The sequence below is a fragment of the Dendrobates tinctorius genome, unplaced genomic scaffold, assembly GCF_039654945.1.
Source record: "Dendrobates tinctorius isolate UK_male_01 unplaced genomic scaffold, ASM3965494v1 ptg000062l, whole genome shotgun sequence".
NCBI classification, from domain to species: Eukaryota; Metazoa; Chordata; class Amphibia; order Anura; family Dendrobatidae; genus Dendrobates; species Dendrobates tinctorius.
The window spans coordinates 27912041-27939587 of NW_027361730.1; the positions used below are offsets into that span (position 1 = coordinate 27912041).

The 27547-nt window shown below is 45.5% G+C and overlaps 1 protein-coding gene across 1 annotated transcript in view; it reads right to left on the reverse strand.

The window, feature by feature from the left end:
• The window catches only part of HCN4 (hyperpolarization activated cyclic nucleotide gated potassium channel 4), a 338377-nt gene extending 311087 nt beyond the window's left edge, over positions 1–27290 (reverse strand). Inside the window, exon 1 of the mRNA XM_073579459.1 lies at positions 26252–27290. Coding sequence (XP_073435560.1) covers positions 26252–26925 — 674 coding nt within the window. The 5' untranslated portion in view covers positions 26926–27290. The remainder of the gene's footprint in view (positions 1–26251) is intronic.
• Between the last annotated feature and the right edge of the window lie 257 nt (positions 27291–27547).

Genomic DNA, 27547 nt, shown 5'->3' on the forward strand with positions numbered 1-27547 from the left:
CGCTATGACCTACCCAGTCGCCACTTCTTTTCTCGCAAAGCCATCCCAGCCCTCCACCTTCATGTGAAAGACCGTATTGTCCATGCACTCAAGCAATCAGTGAGTGGAAAGCTGCACCTCACAACAGATGCATGGTCCAGTATGCATGGCCAGGGCCGTTACGTGTCCATCACTGAGCACTGGGTTAATGTGGTGGATGCAGGGTCCACAGGGGACAGCGGCGGTGGGACAGTGCTGCCTAGCCCACGGTATAGGAAACAGTTGGGTGTAGGCGTTCGACCCACCTCATCCTCCTCCTCCAGAAGCGAAAGCTCGTCCACAGAGCACAGTCGCACGAGCACTCCATCCGCAGCTGCCAGTGTTGCACACTCGGTGTCCCACTATCGAACAGCTAGTGGTAAGCGTCAGCAGGCTGTGTTGAAGATGATGTGTTTGGGCAACAACAGACACACCGCAGAGGTACTGGCCAACTACTTGCAGCGAGTCATGGCTGGGCAGTCTACATCTTGAGGCAGGCAAGGTAGTTTGTGATAACGGCCGGAATTTTGTGGCAGCCATAGCCCTTTCAAAACTCCGACACATACCTTGCCTGGCTCACACCTTGAACCTGGTGGTGCAGTGCTCCCTCAATAATTATCCGGAGTTAACAGGCCTGCTCCAGAAGGTCCAAAGACTGTGCTCACACATCCGCCAGTCGCCCGTAGACGCCAGTCATATGCAGAAGCTGCAGCGATTGCTCCAACTTCCCAAGCACCGCCTAATTATTGACGTTGCAACAAGGTGGAACTCCACCCTGCACATCGTTGAGAGGCTGTGCGAACAGAGGCAGGCTTTAATGCATTTGTGGGAGGATACACGGCCAGGCACTTTGAGGGCAGACATGGAGTTGTCGGGAGTGCAGTGGTCGAAGCTGAAAGACCTCTGTAAAGTCCTTCAGTGTTTTGAGGAATGCACACGACTGGTAAGCGCAGACGACGCCATCATAAGCATGAGCATCCCACTTATGCATCTGCTCAGGCAAACTTTGACGGATATTAAGGAGCAGGCGTCTGCAGCTGAGGAGGACGAGGAAGAGGAGGAGGTAAGCCTTGATGACAGGCAGCCATTGTCTGCTCCGGGATCTCTCCTGGACGAGGTGGAGGAAGAAGAGGAGGAGGAGGAGGATGATGATGGGGATGATTATTTAGGGGAGGAGGATGCTTCTCGTGGGGCAAGAGAAAATGTTGGCGTGGCAAGGTCTGGTACAGGGTTTGTGCATGACTGGAGGGATGTGGATTTGCCAGAAAGTGCTCCTCCACCCAGCACTCGCTGTGCATTATTGACACCTGGAACATTGGTCCACATGTCAGATTATGCCTTGCAGATCCTAAAAAGGGACCCCTGCATTGCCAAAATGATGAACGATGATGACTACTGGTTGGCCAGCATCCTAGATCCATGCTATAAAGGCAAATTCCAAAACATCATGCCACAGGAGAACCTTGACCTAATATTGGCTAACAAACAAGCAACTCTGGTAAACCGTTTGTTTGAGGCATTCCCAGCACACAGCAGCAGTGATGGTTCTCCAATGAGCCGTAGGGGGAAACATGGAAGAGGTGTTCGTGGTGCACACATCAGAAGTGGCATTGGAGACAGGGGCTTCATGACAATGTTGTGGACTGATTCTTCAAGTCCCGCTCACACGACTGGTAATACTGCATCGACTGAAAGTGACAGGAGACAGCAGTTGTCAACTATGGTTACAGACTACTTCTCCCATATCGATGTTCTCCCTCACAGGTCATTCCCCTTTGACTATTGGGCCTCTAAACTGGACCCCTGGCCTGAATTGGCACAATATGCCTTACAGGAGCTCACTTGCCCTGCTGCTAGTGTGCTATCGGAAAGAGTCTTCAGTGCTGCTGGCTCAATCCTGACAAAAAAAAGGACCCGTCTGTCGACCCAAAATGTTGATGATCTAACCTTCATTAAAATGAACCATGCATGGGTTTCAAAGAATTTTGTCCCACCTTCTCCTGATGACACATAGGTTGCCAGAAAAATGGCTCGCTTTTGTCCTCCTCTTCCTCGGACATCTCCGATTCCTCCATTTGCAGCTGCTGAATGTCCAACATCAACATATGCCATTTTTTAAACTTACAGAAGGTCGGCGGAGTAGGAAGCCACTTAGTGAGGAGTGGGGGATCCCTGTAAGATGGGATGGAGGAAGGAGTGCTGCAGCTGCCTCAGTGACCTGAGCCAGCTGGCACGGGAAAGTAAGAAAGGTGGAGAGACGTAGGACTGCAACCTAAACTTCCATAAGAGAGAGAAGGATCAGCGCGGAACGAAGGCGTAAAGAGAACAGAGAGGAGGAGTGAGTTGGATAGGAACCCTGCCTAGAGGTTCTCAGCGCAAGGCCGGGGCCCGGTCCCCGAGGTTGTATGGACACTTATGGTTCTGCAGCAGACACCGGTGGAGTAGTTGGCTGTAAATGCACTACTCCCATCAAAGACTTGGGACACAACAGAAAACTAATAGAGAGCCGGGATTCAGGAGAAGGGAGTCCCCGAAGCAGGCTACAGCTGTCTATCATACAAGTAGAGTTGTTAGGAACATCTGACAGGAGGAACTTCAGGGAACCACGGTACTGGAGTTCTTCACACTAAAAGGCGCAATAGAGGAGTCATTCAGGAAAGGCACATGTTGGCGGAGTGTTGGAGAGGAGAGCCCTGACTTGCCTGGGAGGTTGATTGAGTCTCTACCCCGGAGGACACGGCACGGAGGCAGGCACCAGTGTGCACCACGAACTGTGAGTAAAGCTTTGAAACTGCAAGCTCTGGTGTCCTCCATTCATTCGTCACTAACACCTTCAGCACCGCTACATCTGGGTACCAGCATCTATACCCTTCTGCGCCTCTCCTCATCCATTGCACCTACACTGCCCTGGGACTACAGTTCCACCTGTGGGGAGCTACACCATCTTTGCTGCATCACACCATCAGTCCCAGTGGATCTGCAAGCAGCGTTGGATTAACATCTTACTTGCCAAACACCACGGGTGGCGTCACGAACTTTCCAAATAAACCACATTACAAACATCACCGCCATTGATATTGGGCGCCCAGGGCCACGGACCGGGTCACCGCTGCTGTGACACCTCATCCCCCTGACACCGGCCCGATACCGAGAACCCCGCAGCCCTGGGTGAAGCCTGGGACGGAGGCGACCGAATTTTGGCATCACGAACAGGATGACGAGACCCGAAGCCATCGGGTTCTGTGTGCCTGAAATTTGTTGGACTTTGACTTTTCGAAAAAGTGTAGAAGACCTGATTTGATAGACTGTAAAATGGACATTAGAAATGGCCGCTGGTGCGAAGAAGGCGTGAAGAGATGGGAGGTCCTAGGAAAAGACCGCGAAGAGTATTGGGCCTCCCCTGCCTGAATTACTATGTGACAGCAACATGGCCCACCCCCCGAGGGGTTCGCATATTGGCTTGGTATGGAGGCGCTGGAAGAAGACACCGCCCCCGGAAGGAGGGGCAGAAGAAGCCAGTGGCGGGAAAGGGGCCGAGGCAGGAAAACGCCAGAACGCCATTTTGGAGAGCAAGGGAAGGAGGCCTGCAGAGCGCAGGGTAATGGATCCCCCTGGCGCCATGGCTGACGGCTCCGACCCGAGCTCAGGGATGAATCATCAACAGCTGGAGGACGAGATTATCCAGCTGACGCGCCGCCTGCGACTGAGACGAGAGGCGCTAAGGACATTGAACTTGCAGCACGCCCGGGAGGGGCCTACACCTGCGGTACCGGTACCCGCCGCTGCTGCACCGGATCTTTTCCTGGCAGACCTGTCGGAGCTTGGAGCCGCTGCCATGCCATCAGCTGCGTATACTGTCCCCTCTTTGCCGCTGATACCGGAGTTGTACACAGCCCAGGGAGCTGAAGCGGAGAAGGAGAAGTTCCTGCCCGGACCTGGCACGGCTGCGCAGGTCCCGCTAGCGTCCCCCGCGGACCCGGAGCTGCTAACGGCTCCACCGCCGTCCCCGGTGTCTCACCGAGCAGCACCCATTGCCATCACGCCTGCACCGGAGCAGAGACCGCATCGCCGGGAATTCCCAAGTATATACCCTGGCCTTCCTAATGGGTTGATGGGGGGAAGGAGGACCCTGCTGCTGGGGGTACGGTTGGAGCCGGCATGCCCGATCCGATATCTACAGGCCTGGGGGGGTCTAGATCGTTTTGGGATGGTGATCTTGGGATTCCTTCACCGCCGAGTCCCCAAGTGGTTGCCTGTCAGAGCCAAGAAGCTGCAGAGGCCCTAAGAGCTCGACCTCGCACCAGAACAGTAGAACCACCTATGGAGGAAGAACAGTTAATGGGCACTGAGATGCATCATGGGTTCCCTCTGCCGCAGCTTCAAGGTCCTTTTGTGAGCAACCAGGATCAGAATAGTGACAATTCCAGAACCCCAGGAGGGGAGCACCATTAGAAGATTTCCCTTTACAAATCTCGTTACCCAGGAGGGTTTGTTGCACCAGTTGTGCCTTCTTATATTTTTCTATTTTTGTGCATCATGTTTTTGTTTGTTTGGTAGCACTTTTGTTGCCCCATTGATTGGCAGCGTTCTTCAATATTGAACTAGCAATCATGAACTTGGAGTGATCCAAAAACTTTAATTGTAAATAGTTGCACCTCTTTAGGTGCCCTTTCTTGGTTTTACATAAATAGACACTTTGCGCAAGATAATGTTTTTGCATGGACACTTTTCGAAGATGATGTCTACTTCAAAGGACACTGCAAGAGATCCCGGCTGGGAGTGGTGTCCAGCACTTACAAGAATAACTGTTGAATGTTTTACCGTAAAGTATTTGATAATGTGTTTTATTAGAGTATTGATAATTGAGAAATAGCTTTTTTTATAGTGAGAATTAGGAATGTCTGATATAGAGATGAGTAACTTGAATAAAGAATTGAAAGTAGACAGGTGACGGACCAGGTATTTGTGGTCAGCGTCTTGCGTCTAGAGATAGAGAGAAAGAGATAAAGAGAAAGAAAAGAAAGAAGAGTGTGTTACAGAGAATAGCACTTTGAATTGAGAATTGCACTTAGAATTAAAAATTTTAGATAGAATTGTTTGTAACTTTTAAGATGAGTACCTCCTATACTAGGAAGATTAGTATAAGAAAAGTTTACTATGCATTGAAAAATTTTGTATGTTTCTTTGCTGTCTGCTTTGTTATCTTGCAGCCCGCGGACGTGCTGTGTTTAACGGGGGGTATGTGGCGCCCCTGAGGCTCAGTCACCACAGAGGTACTGCACCTTCTCCTAAGGTGTAGTGCCCCACATCCTGGTAAGTTGGGAGCTCCTTTCCGCACTCCAACACCTGCATCCAACACTCAGGATAGTTCAGCACTGATCACATTGCGGCTCATGCTTAGAGGGTAGAAGAGCACCTCTGGTGATTCCTTGCTTCGTAACACGAGATGTGCTGGGAGGTGGGTGGAGTTGAGAAGGGTCAGTCCCTTAGGGGGCCGTCTGACACAGTGAGTTCCAGTCTGACAGAAGGTCGGCGGAGTAGGAAGCCACTCAGTGAGGAGTGGGGGATCCCTGGAAGAAGGGATGGAGGAAGGAGTGCTGCAGCTGCCTCAGAGACCTGAGCCAGCTGGAACGGGAAAGTAAGAAAGGTGGAGAGACGTAGGTGTTGTGAGCTCATCTGTACATTCACCTTTTGTGTCCGAGGATCTCCCTCTTCTGGTGAAGGAAGGTAGTGAGGCTGATTTGGATGAAAGAAACCAAACACCTGATCAGGTGGATTGTGACTGGGTAACATGAACTTCAGATTGGATATAAGGCAGGCGACGCCCTTCTGAGTGGCTGGTGATTTTCTCTGCTGGATTCTTGGAGACCAGTCTGATTCCTGCTTCCCAAAGATAAGTTTTTGCTCTGCCATTGAACTTATTAGTTTTGGTTTTGTTTTCCTTGTTTTTTGAGTTCAGCCATCCCCGGCCGGGGATGTGCTGGATTCTTATTCCTTGATCAGTGTTCTCTTTTGCTCTGCTTTCAGAATATTCTGAGTGCTGATATAGGGTTTGAAGTCTAGTGACTTCAGGGTCCTTTTTGCTTATCAGTTGTGTTGGTAACATTTTTAGCAGGGTTTTCTCGGATTGCAGACAGCAGCTTTTCTGTCCTGTCCTTTTTAGTTAGCTTGGGCCCCATCGTTTGCTAAATCTATCTTTCTATCTGTGTTAGTGTTTTCATCTCGTTTCACCATCATTATATGTTGGGGGCTGCCTATTGCTTTGGGGTCTGCTCTGGGGCAGTCAGTTTTTCCCTTTTCTCTCTTTAGGCTTATTTAGATCTCCAGCTGTGACGAGGTGTCTAGGATCACCGTAGGAACACTCCACGGCAACTGCTAGTTGTGTGATAGGATTAGGGGTCTGCAATCCGCTAGTTTCCAACCTCTCTGCTTTTCTGGGCTGAGCTTGTGTTTTGTTTTTTCCTCCTCGGTGACTCAATCATAACACGTAGGACTGCAACCTAAGCTTCCATAAGAGAGAGAAGGAACAGCGCGGAACGAAGGAGTAAAGAGAACAGAGAGGAGGAGTGGGTTGGATAGGAACCCTGCCTAGAGGTTCTCAGCGCAAGGCCGGGGCCCGGTCCCCGAGGTTGTATGAACACTTATGGTTCTGCAGCAGACACCGGTGGAGTAGTTGGCTGTAAATGCACTACTCCCATCAAAGACTTGGGACACAACAGAAAACTAATAGAGAGCCGGGATTCAGGAGAAGGGAGTCCCCGAAGCAGGCTACAGCTGTCTGTCATACAAGTAGAGTTGTTAGGAACATCTGACAGGAGGAACTTCAGGGAACCACGGTACTGGAGTTCTTCACACTAAAAGGTGCAATAGAGGAGTCGTTCAGGAAAGGCACATGTTGGTGGAGTGTTGGAGAGGAGAGCCCTGACTTGTCCGGGAGGTTGAGCCTCTACCCCGGAGGACACGGCACGGAGGCAGGCACCAGTGTGCACCACGAACTGTGAGTAAAGCTTTGAAACTGCAAGCTCTGGTGTCCTCCATTCATTCGTCACTAACACCTTCAGCACCGTTACATCTGGGTACCAGCATCTATACCCTTCTGCGCCTCTCCTCATCCATTGCACCTACACTGCCCTGGGACTACAGCTCCACCTGTGGGAGCTACACCATCTTTGCAGCATCACACCATCAGTCCCAGTGGATCTGCAAGCAGCGTTGGCTTAACATCTTACTTGCCAAACACCACGGGTGGCGTCACAAACTTTCCATATAAACTACATTACAAACATCACCGCCATTGATATTGGGCGCCCAGGGCCACGGACCGGGTCACTGCTGCTGTGACATCTCATCCCCCTGACACCGGCCCGGTACCGAGTACCCCGCAGCCCTGGGTGAAGCCTGGGATGGAGGGCGACCCATTTCCTCTTGCAGAGAGTCTGTACTGTCTTACTGAGACAGAAATATATATGAAGATTTAAAAATACCCCAACAGTGTATACTGGTGTACGCTTCAAAAACATTTCCTTTTTCCTACTTTTTAGATTGTTGTCTAATCCATACTGAGGCTGTGAGTGTCTTTGTTGTACTCCGCAAATAAACATGGAGATCTTAAATGTTTAAACTATGCTATATATACCTGTTATCCGGAGTTACTGTACCCTTTCTCAACTTTCTGCAATCTTGTCGAATCCATACTGTGCCTGAGACCGACCATCTGAGTCTGCCTCCTGATTACAGATGAGTGGTGGTTGAGAGGAACTGTTGGCCAAGTTCAAATTCTAGCTGTTTTGGGCGGTGTTAGATCCGTTCGTCGAACTACAACACTTTGATTAAAATTCGGCTGTTCGAGTTTCCGTTCGAGAACGTTTCGTTAAACAAAAGCGTATCTTTTTTTCACATTAATAATGGTTTTCAATGATAATAGACAGTTTTAGGGCATAGTAGCGGTGTCTGGTAGCCAACGGTGTAGTACACCTGTGAAGGAGCTACATCGTGTTTCTAATAATTTTTTACCGCATATTGTCCTGAAAATCCTTTTGGGCCTAGTAACTGTCTGCTACTCAGAAGAGGAGCCCACCCGTGAACCAAGCTATGCCGCCTGTTTATGTAAGAACTGTGGGCTACTCAGCAGAGGAGCCCAGCTGTTAAGCAAGCTACAGCACCTGTGGTTTGGACACTTAATTTTTTCACATTCTTTCTGGAATGCCGTTTATGCCTAATTCCGGAATTACGGTTGACCTGCACTTACTGGGAAATGCTTGTTCGCGGGGAAGAATTGTAATCCCAGATCCCCATCACTAACGGGGTTCAGCGTGTTATCTGCACCTGTAAGTGATACACGCTGGTCCTTTCATTGTAGCACGCGTGCAGCCCCGGACATGGAAGGGCATGACAGACCTGTTATTAGCCGATCAAGCGTGCCAGAGCCTCCCGTGTCCCTCTAGTAAGCTGGACGCGGACTGCGGGGGCATGCCTGAGTCTCGTTCGCTAACGGAATTAAGCTTGCAATCTGTGCTGCTTTTTTGTGAATGGCATGGTTGAGGTTGCCCGTGTTGAGTCCAATTAAGCTGCAGGCTCCACTCCTGGTTGTGCCCTTCTGGACATTCCTTTAAGGTTCAGCTTTGCAACCATACTGCCCCCGGAAACCAAACACTTTTCCTGACAGTGACATTCTGGTCAAAGAGCGCGATGACATCACGTCTGTACGCCCTCTGCCTAAGCAGTCCAAGTGCAGAGAGATGGAAGATGGGGATGACGAGGAGTCCAGACTAGTACAGGGATTCCCTAGCGAGGAAACTTATTTAATTGTTTTAAAGGTTGGGAGCAATTTTTGGGGAGCACGATACTCTGGAGAATAATATCTAGGGCCCACCATGCACTGGAGCATTCCAAAGGTGGACATCACTCACTGGAGCAGCATTTACAGGGCCCATTATACACTGGAGCATTAGAAATGGGGCCCATTATATATGGAGCATTATTTGGGCCCATAAGACACTGGAGCTTCATCCATGGTGAACAACCTGTACTGTAGCATTATGTGGAGCTCATCATATACTGTATGGAACATTATATGGGACCAATGATTCTGTATGGAGAAATATATGGGCCTCATCACTCTGGTGCACTATGCGGTGGCCATAATACTGTATGGAGGAATATACTGTCTGTTTTTGGAGCTATTGGAGAATTTAAAATGGATATCAGTCATGTGATGTAAGAATTGAAGCATTTTTCATTGTACTGTACCGCTATTTGTCTGCCGTATCAAAGGATCATGAATTGTGTCATGTGTTAAAGGAGACCAGTGACACGCTTTGGCCCTGGGCCCACGAAAATCTGGAGCCAGCACTACCCCCCCCCACAACTTTAGCCAAATAACCCGCAGTTTTCAATGCCTAACTATTATTATAAAGTAAATTAAGGTTGACAAGCTTAAGGAATAAGAATTGATGTTTTTGGCATTAAAATCGGCACTGTAGGTGTGTTTCCTGTCCTCCACTCACTGCAGACTTTTCTTCCCCATTGACTTACATTGGGTTTCGTGTTTCAGTCGGACTTCGACTTTTCACAATAATCGGCCGATTTTGTTCGACCCGACTTTTGCGAAAGTCGGGTTTCGTGAAACCCGACTCGACCCGAAAAAAGGCAAAGTCGCTCATCTCTAGTGATGACCTCACTTAAACAATATTCAATCACATTTGTGCCCAATGTTATGATAGGTTGACACTCTGCTCTGTCCACCTCTACCACCACGAGACCTTGAGCTTTGAGCTCCACTTTCCCCACTTTAATGACAACCTCTTTTTACCCCACCTGTGTCAGAGGTTGACCATTACTTGCTATTAATGACAAGTTACCATCAGGAAGTTGGGTGAAATCAGCATCAGTCCAATATCTCTGGTACTGTGTGTGAGGCATTGTGGTTACCTGTGATTCAGTATCCATGAGGGCGGTGAAGGGGATACCATCCACTACCACGGGTATAAGTGGATGTCCTCCAACATACCTGTTTCTCCAGTTAGTTGGACCAGATTGTCTTACTCCTGGGGGTTGGTCCTCGGCCCTAGGGGTCGCCCATTTAAAGGACATTCCCTTTCAATATGATCAACCTTATGGCACTGTCTGCAGATGAGTCTTCCAGAAGGGTCTAATCGGTCCGTTGTTCTCCTGCCGGTGTGGGTCAGTCGTCGCTGATGTTGTGGCATCCTCTTTGGCCGCCGCCATGGGAGATCATCCGGGATTGATGCTAGTTGGATCCTCTCTGTGGGGGAACAGGACTGGAGAGTCTGAACAGTTTTACATAGAGCAGCCATATTTTTAGTCAGTTCCTGTACTTGCAATCGTAAATCTGCAGTAGAATCATCAACTGGAATCTGCACATGCTGTACTGCAGGCACCTGGGGTGAGGATACTGCCCCCTGGTGGTATGTAACTGCTGGATGTTTAACTGGCTCAGTGCAGACATAGGTAGATTCTCTTAAGATACGGATGGATCTGTCCTTAAACTGAACAAAGTCCATGTCAGGGTTCTGCAATGACATCATGCGCAGTTGCGCCTTACTGGAATCAGACAAAAGACCTTCAATGAACTGCTCTTTCAGCATTTTGTTCTCATATCTTACACTGTCTGGATCAATTTGTTTAATGGCCCGCAGTGCCTCCTGCAGGTTAAGGGCATAGTCTCTAATTGTGTCCTGTGATTTCTGTCTGCAGCTGAAAAATCGCATCTTTATTTCTGAAGCAGTACGGGTGTCAAAAGTATCCCTTAGTTTAGCAAAAATGTCATTTACAATCTTTTTATCAGTCGCTAGCCAAGATTTAACTTCTCTCTGAGCAGCGCCACTGAGCTGACTTGTAAGTATACTGACTTTCTGCTCCTCTGACATAGGGTAAATTTCAAACATGCTGCACAGCTTCTCTTTGAAGTCACTTAAGGTGTGCGATTCACCAGTGTACTGTGGCAGTCATGCTGCACCTGGTAAATAAGGCATGGTGAGAGGCAATATGGGAGCTGCAGCTGCTGCACCCTGACCGTTGCCGGGATTAGACATTCTCCCCCCCTAGTTATCCCTTGAAGGGGTGCGACTCACCGCTTCAGCTGCTGCATGTCGTTGCTCCTGTAGGACTTTAGGCATGCACGGAATCCTGTTCGAATCCTGTTCGTGACGCCAAAATGACGTGCCCCAGAGGCCGTAGGATCCTCGGCACCAGGCCCGTTAACTTCAATGGGAAATGTCATAGAGGCAGTGACCCGGTCCGTGGCCTCAGGTGGTCATGTAAAAGGGGTAGAATTGAATGGGGATAGAGTTTACGTTGTGATTCGTGACACCAGTTGGAGTGTTCGACTGTAGTATAGCTGGCACAGCAGATGATCCCTGGGGGAGTAGATGGTGATGGTAATGAAGATGTTTAACCCTCTCCAACCAGGGCTGACCGCCAGAGATTGTGATGGAAGTAGAAGGCACGGAGTAATCAGGCAGGAGACAAGTAAAGTCACTTTATCATTTACTGTGGTTCAGGTGCAGTTCAGAGGAGATATTACAACTCTCACCAGGTTACAGTCTGCTTTGCAAAATGGGAGTTATCCTTCACTCTGCTTGTGACTCAGTGTATGCTTCCTGCTATTCTAATCCCTTCAGGGAGCAAGGCTTCCCGGAGTTTAGAAACTTCCAGTATAGCTTCTACTCACTGTGTATCTCCCTTCTGGCAACTTGCAGCTTGGGTCCTGTGTGAGGCAGCTCAAGTTCCCTCTTGCACAATCCATCACTGATCCTAGTTTGCTGCAGTTTTCCTGGGGAAAGCACGATGCTGTTGGTTGTATAATCCCACACAGTCTCTCAGCTTACCACCCTGCTCTGAAAGCATGGATGGTCTAGGGGCTGATTCCCTGATGCTTCTTAGCTCTACTCCTGGATAGAGCACATGTCTAGAGGCTTCCAAGAGCGTTCTTCTTCTCCTCCTTCACATTGAAAACAACAACTCTGCTCCTGCCCCTCCCAATTTAGGGTATGTTTGCAAAGCTCTAAGCTGCAGACAAGTAAGGTAGTGAGATGAATTGTGTGTGTGTTGTGGTCTCCAGCAGAGAAAGCATAACTCCCATTGCTCACAAAACACATGCAAAACAAAACAGTGCATATTTAACCCTTTTGTGGCGATAAAGACGCAGGGCGCCACAGATGCATACATAAGAAATCTATGCACACTTTTGTGTTTACGAGTAGAGTTGAGCGAATATATTCGGTTCCCCATTTATTCGGCAAGCTATAGCGCTTGCCGAATAAGCTGCAGCGGTAACCCGGCTTCCTGGATTGTGCCGGCTGAACAGCTGATCGCTGCCGCAGCTGCATGTGTCACGGCTGTGTCACTGTCACAACACATGCATGGAGAGCCCAACACACAGGCAATCCATGCATGTGCTGTGACACAGCCGCGACACATGCAGCTGCAGCGGCGATCAGTTTTTCAGCTGGCAAGATCCAGGAAGCCGGGTTACCGCTGCAGCTTATTCGGCAAGCGCTATAGCTTGCTAAATAAGCGGGGGGCCGAAGATATTCTCTCAACTCTATTTATGAGACCTTAAATGGAATCGGTGAGTAGGATCGACCCTCCTAAGCCGTCTATATAGACATGTAAGTCGTATAAAGTTAAATAAAATGATACCTTGATAACTGTGATCTGCTATTTCAAAGAAATTCACGTTCTGTCATATGAAAATGAGCTGTTAAGATCTATTGGCGAGACACTGATCTGCATGAAAATCTGCCTCCTGCACTGATTTTAACTGAAAGGGAACGTTATTAGTGCATGATATGTAATGACTGACACTTTGCCCTCATAATTGCACACATTTCTGCAGTGAAATCAGAATACAGTATAGCAGAAGTGAACCTTGTCTTATTACAAACACATTTGCATCTACAGCTCTTCTCTCATATGCTGTCAGTTCTGCTGCAGAGCTGTGCCTGATGATAACAACCACAGTGCCATAGAGTTGAATTTTGTCTCATTGCAAACACAATCAATGCATTTTGAATTTTCCTCTCACAATGCTTCAGCTCTGAGGTGCTGCCCCTTCCCCACTGGCTGTCTGTGAGATGGAAGCTGAATCACCCTAAGAGGACAATTGCAAATGTTTTTGTTGTCTATGTAATGAGACAAAGTTCAACTCTGCTGGACAGTATTGGGTATAATCAGGCACAGCTCTGCAGCTGATATAAAGCGCCATAAGGATAACTGTAGATGCAAATGTGTTTGTAATGAGAAAAAGTTCACTTCTGCTGTAATTTAACTGTGTTGTACAGCTTTAGTTCTGATCTCAAGGCAGATCTGTGTATGATTATGAGAGAAAATTGTCAGTCATTACATGTCTCACACTGGTAATGTCCCCTCCCCTTTCATGTAAAATAAGCTCTAGAGGCAGAAACTCGGGGACATCGGTGTACGCCCATAGATCTTAATAGCTCATTTGCATATAAGAAAAGCATAGCTTTCTCTGGAATAAAACATCAGATTGCAGATATCAAGGTGTCAATTCATATAACTTTCTATGGCTTGCATGTCCATGTATACAGCTTGAGAGTTTAGATCCTTCTGACAGATGACGTTTGAGGTTTCATAAACACAAAAGTGCATTTAGACTTCTTATATACACATCCACGTTTCATCTGATGCAGTATTACAGAAACATTTCACCATGTTATGAGTATATGTAGCACCATACAATAGCAAGTGAGTGCCTTTGGTTTTCTTAAACACCATGTACATGGAACCTTTTATTTCCATGCAGATTTGAAGCAGATTCAAATTAGCAACATGTTAATTCTTTCAGCATTTTTGGCAGCATTTCTAATGAAAGGGAGAAATGCATAAAAAACAAGGAGATTTTTATACAGCAATTTTCCAGCCAAGAGAAATGTTTTTGGTGCAGAAATGGCCGGTTTCACACATCTGCATTTTTGCAGTACGAGTAGGCTGTCAAGTTCGAGACGGGATGTATTTGTAAGCCAAAATCAGGAGGGGGTGGAAAATGCAGAAGTGGTGACATATTTATATCATACTTTTCCTAGGATTGTTCCACTCTTGATCTTGACCTACAAATACTGAGGTTCTCGAGTAGGGAGAGCCGACGGATGGCCGTGCATTGCGATCCGATCTCTGTCTGATTTTTACAGCGTCTGTGCCCTAATGGCGTTAAATCCAAGCATAAAATAGTGGTTCATCAGGCTTTTACCTAGTAAGCCAATGGCAATCTGCTTAAAAAATGAACATATTGAGAATTTGCATTTTAGATTTTTGCTTTACACAATTATGCCAAAAAAAAATGTGCCCAACCTACTTCTGTTAGTGTTAATCAACTGAATGAAAATTGAATGGGAATTATTGCATACGTATTTATATTACCAGCCTAGACTGTTACTCGCAGCAGCCCACACAGACAGAACCTATTCATAGAATTGCTCACATAATTATGAATGAACAATTGAAGGCATAGTTCAGACAAATGGAACTTAAATGCTCTCAAGAAATCTGCTTGTGTAAAATCTTCATTGAGAAACAGAAAAAAAAACTGAACATGTATAATACAATTTTCTTCAAAGTACGAAAAATACAACAAATACAAGCAATAATTGGCTACTACAAAACTGAAAACATGACTGAAACTCATAGAAAATCATTTTGACAGTCTCTCTTATGAACAATTTTCACTCTTTTAGGCTTATTTTCTGTGTAACTGCAACTCCACATTTACAAAAATGACATTGTTTTCTATAAATCAAGTGTGCATACAAAGAAATTCTGTAAAATAGCTTGCTTAATAAACAATTCCTCTTTTTTAATCATTTTCATTTCAACGAACTTTAGCATAAATCAGAAGTACAAGCAATTTTTTTTTATTTAACTGTGCTTGCATTTGTTTTTTGCAGATATTGGTTTAATCTGCAGATTAATCGTGTTTTGAACCTATCTGCGGCGCAGTGAATAAATGAACTTTATTCCTCTCGGTAGCGTCTGGGCTTCAGTGACGGGGGTGGTGCCAGCATGGGTTCAGTCTCTGCTCAGTGTATAGACAGTAGTGGCTGTACCTGCGTCCCCGGCACGAACTGATAGCAGCTCAGCATTAGGGCCCAGCTGTCAGTCATTGTCAGGGGTGCAGTTACTTAAGAATGAATGGAAAGCCAATGTGCATAAGGGTATGTGCAGACGCTGCGGAATCCGCTGCGGATTAATCCGCACGGATTTTGCCAAAACCGCAGATAAACCGCAGGTCAAAAGACCTGCGGATTATCTGCGGTTTTGCCTGCGGTTTGGTCCTGCGGATTCACCATCTCCACAATGGTGGAGATAGGAACCCGCTGCGGATTCCGCAGAAAGAATTGACATGTCAATTCTTTCTGTGGTTTCAAAACTGCAGGAAATCCGCGTGGATTTTTCCGCACCGTCTACACAGCGGTTTTTGTTTACCATTCATTTGAATGGTACTGTACACCGCAGCTAAAACTGCTGCGGGTCCGCAGCGACCAAAACCGCAGCGTGTGCACATACCCTAATTGTCCAGAACTCCATTCACAATTAGCTCTTCAGAGCCCAGATTCTCATGATCATTGGGAGTCTCAGAGGTCAGAGCACCAGTAATTGGGAAGTTATTGCCCTATCCCATAGATAAAGTATAACTTGAAAAAACTCCTTAAACTTCAAGCCTATTAAAGAGTTTAAAAATCAAAATATAAACTAGTGTTAATGTAAATGACCTATCATACAAGTGTTGAAGAGAGAGCCCCTGTTACGGCACACACTGAGAAACAGAGAACTTTGGTGGAAGGAAACTTGCACTCCCATTTATTTCTGTAGTATACAACTTACAAACACTCTTCCAGCATAAGAATTATTGTGTAACAAGAAATATAGGTAAAAAGATGAGTAACACAGTGAATTCAAATGTACAAGCTTGAAATGACAATCAGAATTGGGATCTTGCGCTTTCCTATAGCAAGCAGAAGGAGATTTGTCCCATTGATTTATGTCGGGTCTTTCTGGTTTCTGCTTGATGTCACTTTGTGTTCTATCAAAATAACTTATCAGTGGTAATCTCATTATTACGAGAGGCAGAATTACAATGAAAGGTATCACCTATATAAAGATAATATGGGATCCTCATCTGCCACTCACAGCAGGTGATGTCACAGCCAGGGCCGGCTTTAGGGGCAGGCAGACCAGGCACCTGCCTAGGGCCCCCACCCTCCAAGGGGCCCCTGCTCTCCCAGGTTCCCTTCAGCCAGTGGTGTGCGCTAATAGTGCCGATATAGAATCATAGAATCATAGAGTTAGAAGGGACCTCCTGGGCCATCTGGTCCAACCCTCTGCTCAAAGCAGGATTCGCTAAATCATCCCAGACAGATGTCTGTCCAGCCTCTGTTTGAAGACTTCCATTGAAGGAGAACTCACCACTTCTCGTGGCAGCCTGTTCCACTCATGGATCACTCTAACTGTCAAAAAGTTTTTTCTAATATCTAATCTGTGTCTCCTCCCATTCAGTTTCATCCCATTGCTTCTAGTCTTTCCTTGTGCAAATGAAAATGAAGATGATCCTTCTACAATGTGACAGCCCTTGAGATATTTGTAGACAGCTATTAAGTCTCCTCTCAGCCTTCTCTTTTGCAAGCTAAACATTCCCAAATCCTGCAACCTTTCCTCATAAGACAGGGTTTGCATACCGGTCACCATTCTGGTTGCTCTTTTCTGAACTTGCTCCAGTTTGTTGATGTCTTTTTTAAAATGTGGCACCCAAAACTGGACACAGTATTCCAGATGAGGTCTGACCAAAGAGGAGTAGAGGGCAATAATGACTTCACGTGATCTAGACTGTATGCTTCTGTTAATACATCCTAGAATTGCATTTGCCTTTTTGCTGCTGCATCACACTGTTGACTCATATTCAGTCTGTGATCTATTATTAGAATCATAGAATCATAGAATCATAGAATCGTAGAGTTGGAAGGGACCTCCTGGGCCATCTGGTCCAACCCCCTGCTCAAAGCAGGATTCGCTAAATCATCCCAGTCAGATGTCTGTCCAGCCTCTGTTTGAAGACTTCCATTGAAGGAGAACTCACCACTTCTCGTGGCAGCCTGTTCCACTCATTGATCACTCTAACTGTCAAAAAGTTTTTTCTAATATCTAATCTGTGTCTCTTCCCATTCAGTTTCATCCCATTGCTTCTAGTCTTTCCTTGTGCAAATGAGAATAAAGTTGATCCTTCTACAATGTGACAGCCCTTTAGATTATAACCAAGTCTTTTTCATATGTGCTGTTGCTTAGCCCTATTCCTCCCATTCTGTATATGCTTTTTTCATTTTTATTGCCCAGATGCATATATAGTTGAATGCAATGATGTATGAGAGTGCGTCAGATGATGTTCCCTCTCCCATCATTCCTCCTCTGCTTGTGACTCAGCAGGCGTGCGATGGCATCACTTTATCATGCGCCACACTGTGTGGAGCTGATGAGACGCTCTGCAGAAGCCAGAGCAGCTGGGAGACAGGGAGAGGTAAGTATTGTGTGTGTCTGCATTAATGTGTGTGTAACATTGCTGGGCTGTGGGGCTGCATTAGTGTGTGTGCGTGCAAGCACTGCATTGTGCTGTGTGGGGGCTGCATTATACTGTGTGTGTGGGCTGCATTATACTGTGTGGGGGGTTGGGGGCAGGATTATACTATGTGAGTGTGTGTAGGGGGCTGCATTATACTGTGTGTGCGTACGGGGGCTGCATTATATGGTGTGTATAGGAGGTCTGCATTACGCTGTGTATGTGGGGGCTGCATTATACTGTGGGTGTGGGGGGTGTAGAATTATACTTTGAGAGGCTGCTGCATTGTACTCTGAGGGACACTGCATTATACTCTATGAGGGGACGCTGCCTTATACCTTTTGGAGAAGGCTGCATTATACTCTATTGGGGCCACATTTTACTCTATGGGAAGGCTGCATTATACTGTGTGTGAGGGTGTTGAATTATATTTTGAGAGACCACTGCATTGTACTCTGAGGGGGCACGGCATTATAATTTATGAGGGTACGCTGCATTATACTCTATGGGGGTCTGCATTATACTTTATTGAGGGCCGAATTGTACTCTATGGGAAGGCTGCATTATACTGTGTGTCAGCAGGTCTGCATTATACTGTGTATGTGGGGGGCTGCTTTATACTGTATGTGTGGGTGTTGAATTATACTTTGTACTCTGACTCTGAAGGGGCGCTGCATTATACTCTATGAGGAGCTTCATTATACTCTATTGGGGCTCACATTGTACTCTATGGGAAAGCTGCATTATACTGTGTGTGTGGGGTTTCATTATATTGTGTGTCAGTGGGGGTTGCATTGTACTGTGTGTGGGAGGTTGCATTATATTGTGTGTAGGGGGGTCTGTATTATACTGTGTGTGTGGGGGGTTGAATTATACTTTATGAGGCAGCTGTATTATACGCTATGAGGGGGTTGTATTATACTGTATGAGGGGGCGTTGCATTAAACTGTGAGGGGGCGCTGCAGTGTACTCTATCAGGGGGTTCTGCATTGTACTCTATGAGGGGGCACTGCATTTCACTCTATGGAGGGGCATTGCATTGTACTCTATGAGGGGGTGCTGCATTGTACTCTGAGGGGGCTGCATTATACTCATATGAGGGGGCGCTGCATTATACTCTATGGGGAGCGCTGCATTATACTCTGATGGGGGCTGAATTATACTCTGAGAGGGGCTGCATTACGCCCTAAGTAGGGCTGCATTATACTCTATTGAGTGAAGCTGCATTGTACTCTATGAAAGACCATGGGGAGTGCATTATACTATATGAACTATATGGGACCTGCATTATAATGTATTGAGAACTATGGGGAATGCAGTATACTAGATGAAGGACTATGGTGTGCATTATACTATTAGGAGTGCATTGTACTATAAGGAGGACTATGGGGAGTGTATAATGAGGGATAAGGGGCACATTACACTATATGGAGGACTATGGGACACATTAAATTATATGGAGGACTATGGGGTGTGCATTATACAATATGGAGGACTATGGGGTGTATTATACTAAATAAACAAAATGCTGCCTATTCATCGAGTGATCAGATTGTTTATGCCAGAAAAAAAATCATTGTTCTCAGCAGCACATTGCCCAGTGAAAACTGCAGATAAGCTGCTAATAACATGATACTGTATGGGGACAGATTGTTCTACTGGTGATCATTCTGTGGCAATCATTGTTCCTCAGCCAGTGTAAAGAGGCCGGGAAACAAGCATTGACCGACTTCAATATTGTCAATCGCACTCGTTTAGCAGCCTGAACTCAGCACATGTAAATACAACTGAAATGTTTCTGTGTGATGTGGAATATGTGAGCATTTGGTGCCCCACTTTAAATTTTTGCCCAGGGCCCACTTTGTCTAAAACCGGCCCTGGTCACAGCTCACTTCTTTCTCCTCCCCGCACAGTGACCCCTGCACAGGTCACAGAGCATGTCTTCCTATAAAAGTCAATGACTGCAATCTATTGTTCAACTGGCTGTTATAAAGCAAATTTCTAAATGCTGTTAATAGAAGCCCAGGAAAGATAGCAGCCCCGATAATCATACACAAATAACAGGGTTCAAAAAAAAAAATATATATATATATATATATATATGTATATATATATATACTTTATATATATATGAAAAATCAGAAAATATAAACAGTTTAAAAAACAAAATATGCATCACTGTCTGGATAAAATTAATATTAAAAATAATAAGAAAGAAGATACATCACCGTTAAGAAGAAAACAACTACTGGCTCACTAGATTACTATATAGGCCTTTATAAAAAAAAAAGAACAAGGCGAACAATCAGTTGATATGAATCTTACAGCAGCAACCTTTTCATTTTTTCATATTTGTATTTTTGGCTCATTTACATTTTATTTCAGTACAGTTAATGGGATTCTCCAATTTCAGAAAACCCATATCTCACAACTGCATTTTATTTAAAAACAAATCATGTTCTTTATTCACCCTCCCCAGGTCCAGAGCCAAGATTCCGCCGCTGCTCACGGTGTTGATTATTGGTTGCGGCCAATACTTGCGGCTTGGGCAGATCTGATGAGCTCAGTTGTTAGCTGCAGTGCGGTCAACGTGATGTGACATCAGCGTCGTGGACAGTAACAGCCTCTGAGAGCAAAAGTGGAGACTCAATGCTGGACCTGGGGAGGGTGTGTAAAGGATTAGTCTGTTTTAATAAAAACAAACTGCAGCCATGGGAGTTGGGTTTACCAAAAGTGGGAAAGCCCTTTAAGGAAATCTGGCTGTTCTCAGCAACAGCTTTATTTAAACAACGGCATCAGCTCCTTGCTAATGTATGATAGTTGTGGAATAAATTGCTACAGACTAATGTGTGAAAGAATCTAACGATTGTACGTGGATGGCTGCACAAGAAGATTACATTTTGACTGTGCTTGTCACAATGTGAAGGAAGTGCTGCTGCTGTATTACATGAAGAGTAAGTGTTACATCTGCAGCAGCTGATATGGAACTCCCTACTGCTCAATGTTTCTCTGAGGATAGATAATTGGACGGTAGCAGGTCCACGCTGAACCACTGACCATCTGACAAGCAACACCATTGATCCACATAGGTTGTTTTTCTACCAACGTTTGCCCTTTCTTGTATATTCTTTTCCTAATTTATCAATGGAACTTGCAGGGAATCTGTTGTCACATCTATGCTGCCATCTCTCAAGGAAGCATGAAGTAGTGGCAGACATGTTGATTTCAGCTGACTTGTCACTAGGGTGTAGTTTTTCAGAAAATTACATTTTCTCCATTGTAATACTGTATGTACGTGGAGAACAAGGATTCTGATGTATTCATAAGCTCTCCCTGCCCACCGCCACTGATTGACAGCTTTCTCCCTAATACCGAGCATAAGGGAGAAAGATGTCAATCATCAGTGGGGATGGGGGAGTATTAAAGCTCATGAATGTGCCAGAATCCTGGCTCCTAGCACTTGTATCGCGCTGCTACGGACTATAAAACGACACTATAGTGACACATAGCTGACACACCACTGAAATCAGCGTATATGTCGCCTCGTCATGCTGCATTTGGACAGGACAGCCTACACATAGTCACAGATATGTTCTGCTTTCAGTATTGCCATACACATAACATATATAATCCTGAATAATGGCTAGCCTCATTCACAATAGTCACTGCATTGAGATTTGAAGCTTGCATTACAAAAGTCAGGGACACTATCGCCACACATAGTATACCTATGTAATGTCTTGAAATCAGAAATAACACGCTAAACATACACTACTAGTTGAGGGTTGTTTTTTGCAAAATATGACCTTTCATCATAATTTGTGTTGATATATTCATAGAAATGACCAGATGCGGACATGTAGCTTGTGGAGCTGCAGAAGGGCCCAGAGGAGGAAAGACCCGTCACGACTAACCTTTCATAAGGAATAACTGGGCCCTCACAGGGCTCTAGGAAGCCTATGGACCTGGGAAGTGTACACATCCATTTGAGTAGTTGTGGGGCTTTATGATCAGAGGTGGAGCTTTGCAACCGCATCACTGAGCTTGTTGGAGGTCAGCAATGAATGTGGTTAGCATTTATACCATTGTCAATGACTCTCTGCTGGCATTTTTATAATGAGGATAGTGCACATGTTGTGAGTGCTTGCGTTAATTGGTGTGTGTGTCCAATGTATATCCTGTGCTACTCTGATGTGTGCAATGTTTTGGTGTGACACGTGGGTCATGTTCACTTTGGTTTGTGTAATCTGCATGTGTGACCTATGTGATGTGTGTGCTGTTCTTGTATGCCATCTGACGTGTGCTTTGTCCATGTGTGTTATGTGCGTTGCTCTTGTATGACGTCTGATGTGTGCTTTGTCCATGTGTGCTGTGTCACTTTTCTTGTATGGCGTCTAACATGTGCTTTGTCATGTGTGATGTGTCACCTTTCTTGTATGGCGTCTGACATGTGCTTTGTCCATGTGTGTTGCATGCATTGCTCTTGTATGACATCTGATGTGTGCTTTGTCCATGTGTGATGTGTGTGCTGTTCTTGTATGACGTTTGACATGTGCTTTGTCATGTGTGATGTGTCACCTTTCTTGTATGGCATCTGACGTGTGCTTTGTCGATGTGTGTTGTATGCATTGCTCTTGTATGACATCTGATGTGTGCTTTGTCCATGTGTGATGTGTGTGCTGTTCTTGTATGACGTTTGACATGTGCTTTGTCATGTGTGATGTGTCACTTTTCTTGTATGGTGTCTGACATATGCTTTGTCCATGTGTGTTGCATGCATTGCTCTTGTATGACATCTGATGTGTGCTTTGTCCATGTGTGCTGTGTCACTTTTCTTGTATGGCGTCTAACATGTGCTTTGTCCATGTGTGTTGTATGCATTGCTCTTGTATGACATCTGATGTGTGCTTTGTCCATGTGTGCTGTGTGTGCTGTTCTTGTATGACGTTTGACATGTGCTTTGTCATGTGTGATGTGTCACTTTTCTTGTATGGTGTCTGACATATGCTTTGTCCATGTGTGTTGCATGCATTGCTCTTGTATGACATCTGATGTGTGCTTTGTCCATGTGTGCTGTGTCACTTTTCTTGTATGGTGTCTAACATGTGCTTTGTCCATGTGTGTTGTATGCATTGCTCTTGTATGACATCTGATGTGTGCTTTGTCCATGTGTGATGTGTGTTCTGTTCTTGTATGACGTTTGACATGTGCTTTGTCATGTGTGATGTGTCACTTTTCTTGTATGGTGTCTGACATATGCTTTGTCCATGTGTGTTGCATGCATTGCTCTTGTATGACATCTGATGTGTGCTTTGTCCATGTGTGATGTGTGTGCTGTTCTTGTATGACGTTTGACATGTGCTTTGTCATGTGTGATGTGTCACTTTTCTTGTATGGTGTCTGACATATGCTTTGTCCATGTGTGTTGCATGCATTGCTCTTGTATGACATCTGATGTGTGCTTTGTCCATGTGTGCTGTGTCACTTTTCTTGTATGGCGTCTAACATGTGCTTTGTCCATGTGTGTTGTATGCATTGCTCTTGTATGACATCTGATGTGTGCTTTGTCCATGTGTGATGTGTGTTCTGTTCTTGTATGACGTTTGACATGTGCTTTGTCATGTGTGATGTGTCACCTTTCTTGTATGGCATCTGACGTGTGCTTTGTCGATGTGTGTTGTATGCATTGCTCTTGTATGACATCTGATGTGTGCTTTGTCCATGTATATTGTGTCACTTTTCTTGTATGCCGTCTGACGTGTGCTTTGTCCATGGGTGATGTGTGCGCTGTTCTTGAATGATATCTGACGTGTGCTTTGTCCATGGGTGACGTGTGCGCTGTTCTTGTATGACGTCTGCCGTGTGCACTGTTCTTGAAATGACATGTGCTTTGTCCATGTAGATATGTGCGCTATACTGTGTCGTGATCCCAACAACGATTTTTATGTTTGAATGTTATGTTATCAAATAACAAAAAAAAAAATCGCTTTTGACTGGCAGATGAAATGTTCATACAAATGTTGGTTTGGCTTCTCATCAGCCTCTGAAAATGGGACTTTAGAACTGGGTTCATGGAAAGACACATTTCTTGAACATTTTTAAAGAAGATACCATTTCTGGTTTCACTGATACCGACTATATCCCAAAAATTATCATTTATTTGCAGTTTTAAAAAAATTGATTCATGCTGCTTGAACAAGGGGCAGCCGAACAAGACTCAGACTTCAATGATAAAAACACTGCAAAACTTCACATAAAACATAGTTTTAGGGTATTTTCAGGTGGGCGAACCTGGCGAGGTTTCTAAGAGCAAGATGCTTCAGGAAAAGTCAGCGTATTTTTCCCTGAAGCGTCTTTTCTTTTTCATCGTTTTTGCCCATCTGCAATTTTTTACGAAATCTTATTGCCTTGCATTGTAAAGTACCGAAGCGCCTTCTGTGCAAAAGATACCTATAGACTGGTATGCTCACTTCTAACTGCTTGGCGTCTTTGGAAACATGAAGCAGTTAAAAGGCGATCAAAACGCTGAACATATGCACAGCAAGTTTTTTTTTACACAGAAACGCATATATTCATACTTTTAATTTTTTATGGATGATGAGTTTCGGAGCAGACCCACCTGAAAAAAATGTGTACACATTCCCTAAATAAAGCCAGGAGAGGCGTCAAAGGAACACTCCGATATTTTTTTTTTATAAATTTCACCTACAGAGTGGTGTCACTGATGCACGTTCCCTGTCCATAAAAAAAGATGTACCAACTTTTGTCTGCATCTGTTATCCATGGCGCTCTGCTCGTTTTCTGTTAGTTTTGACCTGCTGGATTTCTCCAGTGATGATTGCTGGGCGAACTGGAAGTCACTTTAAGGCCAGGGTTACACTTGCAAGAAACTCGCACGAGTCTCGCATCTCAATACCCCGCACTGCCGCCGCACTCGGGACCGGAGTGTGCGGCTGCATAAAAACACATGCAGCTACACACTCCGGTCCCGAGTGCCAGTGGCAGTGCCGGGTATTGAGATGTGAGACTCGTGCGAGTTTCTCGCAAGTGTGACTCCGGTCTTAATGTGAGCCTTTAAGAGCCAGAACGAGACTCTCATAGACCTACAATGAGAGCTGATGACCATTAGCTATGAGCTTTGGTCAGCCAGGAGCTGTGGTCACAAGATGGCCGAAAGAGATGGGAGCGGCGTTGGGAAGAGCAGAAGACAGTGGCTGGTACAGACATTAGTGATACCTCTCCAGCTGTGAAATAGAAAAAAAAACCACTTGAGTGGTGTTTAAGTGGGTGACTCCATATTGGATTCTCCTCACCAGATTTAGCTTGATTCAGCGCTGAGGTCACATTGACAGTGCTACAGCCAGTAATGAGCTCAGCGGCTCTGCCCAAAATGACGACACAAACTGCTGAGCTTACTGATTGGCTGCCATGTTGTTGACAATAACAGACACGGAGAGCAGTGGAGACTCAGTGATGGACTTGGGAGGGTAAATAATGGGGTTTTCCAAAACTAGAAAACCCCTTTAAGGATCAAAGCAATAAAGTTTTGTTTCAAAAGCATTTTGATCAGCCATTTTGAACAGAATGACAATAGGAAGAAAAAAATGTGTAGGAAGAAAAAAGAATAAGAAAAAAAAAGTGCACATTCTTCCTAATGTATTAGCTTTGTTCATTGCACTAGTGATGTGAACCACTTTTATGTGTTAAAAAAATGTCGGATACAAGGTATCAAGGCTTTCAACTAAAAGTGTGTAGGTGTCATGACTGGCAGCTAGTTTTTCTATTATCTATTTATTTGACAAGTGCTAAATGAATTACTTATTGATGGCATCTAAATACAAGGAACCAAAACAGCAATCTTCAGAGCTATTGAATTTCTCGTTAAGTTCAGTACAAAGGGAAAACTATAAATATATTTCTATGTACTAGAGAAACATTTATTATTATGAGGTTCTGAATGGTACTTCATAAATCTACGCTTCCTTCAGTTCTACCACAATATCCCCCCCCCAACTCCCTGCCTTCCATTGAGAAAAAATGGATTGTAATAAATATTTCCCGCACTTCGCCCCCATCCCTGGTGTGAATACACAGATGAATGTATATAAGGTCTATTTGAAGCCTTTTATGAGATGGAAGAATGTACAGTGAATATAAACACTGTTTTAACCGTGTCCTGATCATCACTTCATATAGTGGCTCAGTGTGGAGATATGAGGCTTGCACACTGTCTTCTTACCATACTAGGCCCAGGCTGTAAAATGTTTTTCTGATTTCTGAGATTTAATAGCGCATCCTCACGTCTTTACCTTCAATCAACAGTTTTCCGTGCTACAGATCACTATATCCATAAGGAGGTTCTCTCCATCTACAAGCTTGTACAATGTAGCTATTTTTTCAGAAGAGTGACTCCTTCAAGGTTACAGAGAGACAAAGCTCATGATCACCCATTTCATAGGTGAAACATAAGGTTTCCTTTCACCAGTGTGTAAATCCCTACATAACAAGAAGCACCATTCTATGCTGTATAGATGCCAACAAGAGGTGACTGATGGATTTATAGGGATACAAGATGTAGTGATAATCATACCATGCTCATTACACACTCCTTATGTCAGACTGAGTGTGCCGGATTTATTGCATTACCTGAAGTCGCTATAAGGGTGAATAATCCAAAATCCTGCAGACTTTACTCGATCTTGCTCCCTTTCTACTGCCTTCTGACTGCCAAACATCCGCAAGGAAAATTTGTTCACCCCAGGCTGTAAAAGCGCCCCAAACTGTCTGTGCATGAAACTACTCTGCTCCTCGTCCCCTGCAGATAAAGTCTGTTCTCTAGGGTCAACCTTTACAGAACTGCTGTGCTGGTCAGTGCTCCCAGGCTGGGACACTGCTGCAGGGGAAGGGCCTACACCTGAGTCTCCTGGAGCGTCCATTGTGGGGGACTTCTCATCTGTAGGACTCAGGTCTCCCTCTGAGTTTATAAGCCTGCGTCCTTCGCTGGGGTCGGAATCATGCAGGTGCCGGCCACAGCTGGCAATGGAGGAGAGACTACCCGTAAATCTCCTGCAGTCTCCATTGCTGCTGGTTCTTTGGGATTTGCCTACTTCAGTTTCCATAACTAGATGGGCTTCCTTTGCTCCAGGTCGTGGGTCAAGGACCTTAAGTGCTGAGGGTGAAGGTAATGGTTTGAGCTTGATGCTTTTCCTCCAGGTGTCCCTCTCTTCACCTTCTTCTTCATCCATGATTGAGGCTTTGGATCCGATCTGCTGCGGGAGACTGTACAGACGCTTCCTCATAGAGGGGTGCAGTCTGTCCATTGTCTGCCAAGATACTCCCCCTACTGAAGGCTTCTCTGGAATTAGCCCCTCTTTGCCACTGTTGGGGGCATGTCAGCAGCACCTCTTGCAGCTGCAGGCACACGTTGACCAGGAGATCTGGGTCTCAGAAGCATCAGCAGCATCCTGCCAGAGGTGGAGGTGCCAGAGGGAGCCTGTGGTCCATGTTTGCCTGTCTCTGTTCAGATCCCAAGCAGTGAGATAGATGATGAGGACTTTGCAGGAGGGTATGAAATGCAACAGACGGGCAGAACAGTTCAGTCAGCAGCCGGCCAGGGGAGGGACTGGACTAGGGCTGCCCAGAAGAACAAAAGGAGCAAATCATAATAAAAAGAGAAAAAGAGAATTCCCTCCCTCTTTTCCTCCCTCCCTGTCTCCTTGACTCTGGCTGCTGCCCATACTAAGCAGACGGAGAGAAGCTGCAGCATCAGAGGCTGCTGACATCAGACTGATCACTTATTCCTCACGCAGCCCCTGCTACTGGCAATATTCATGAAGCTATCTGATCTATTGTGTTGCCATAGAAGCGTGGACTGCACACAAGGTAGATCTCCTTGAGTCCTATGTCCAGGGGGTTTAACACCTTTAAGGCAGGATGCTGTGA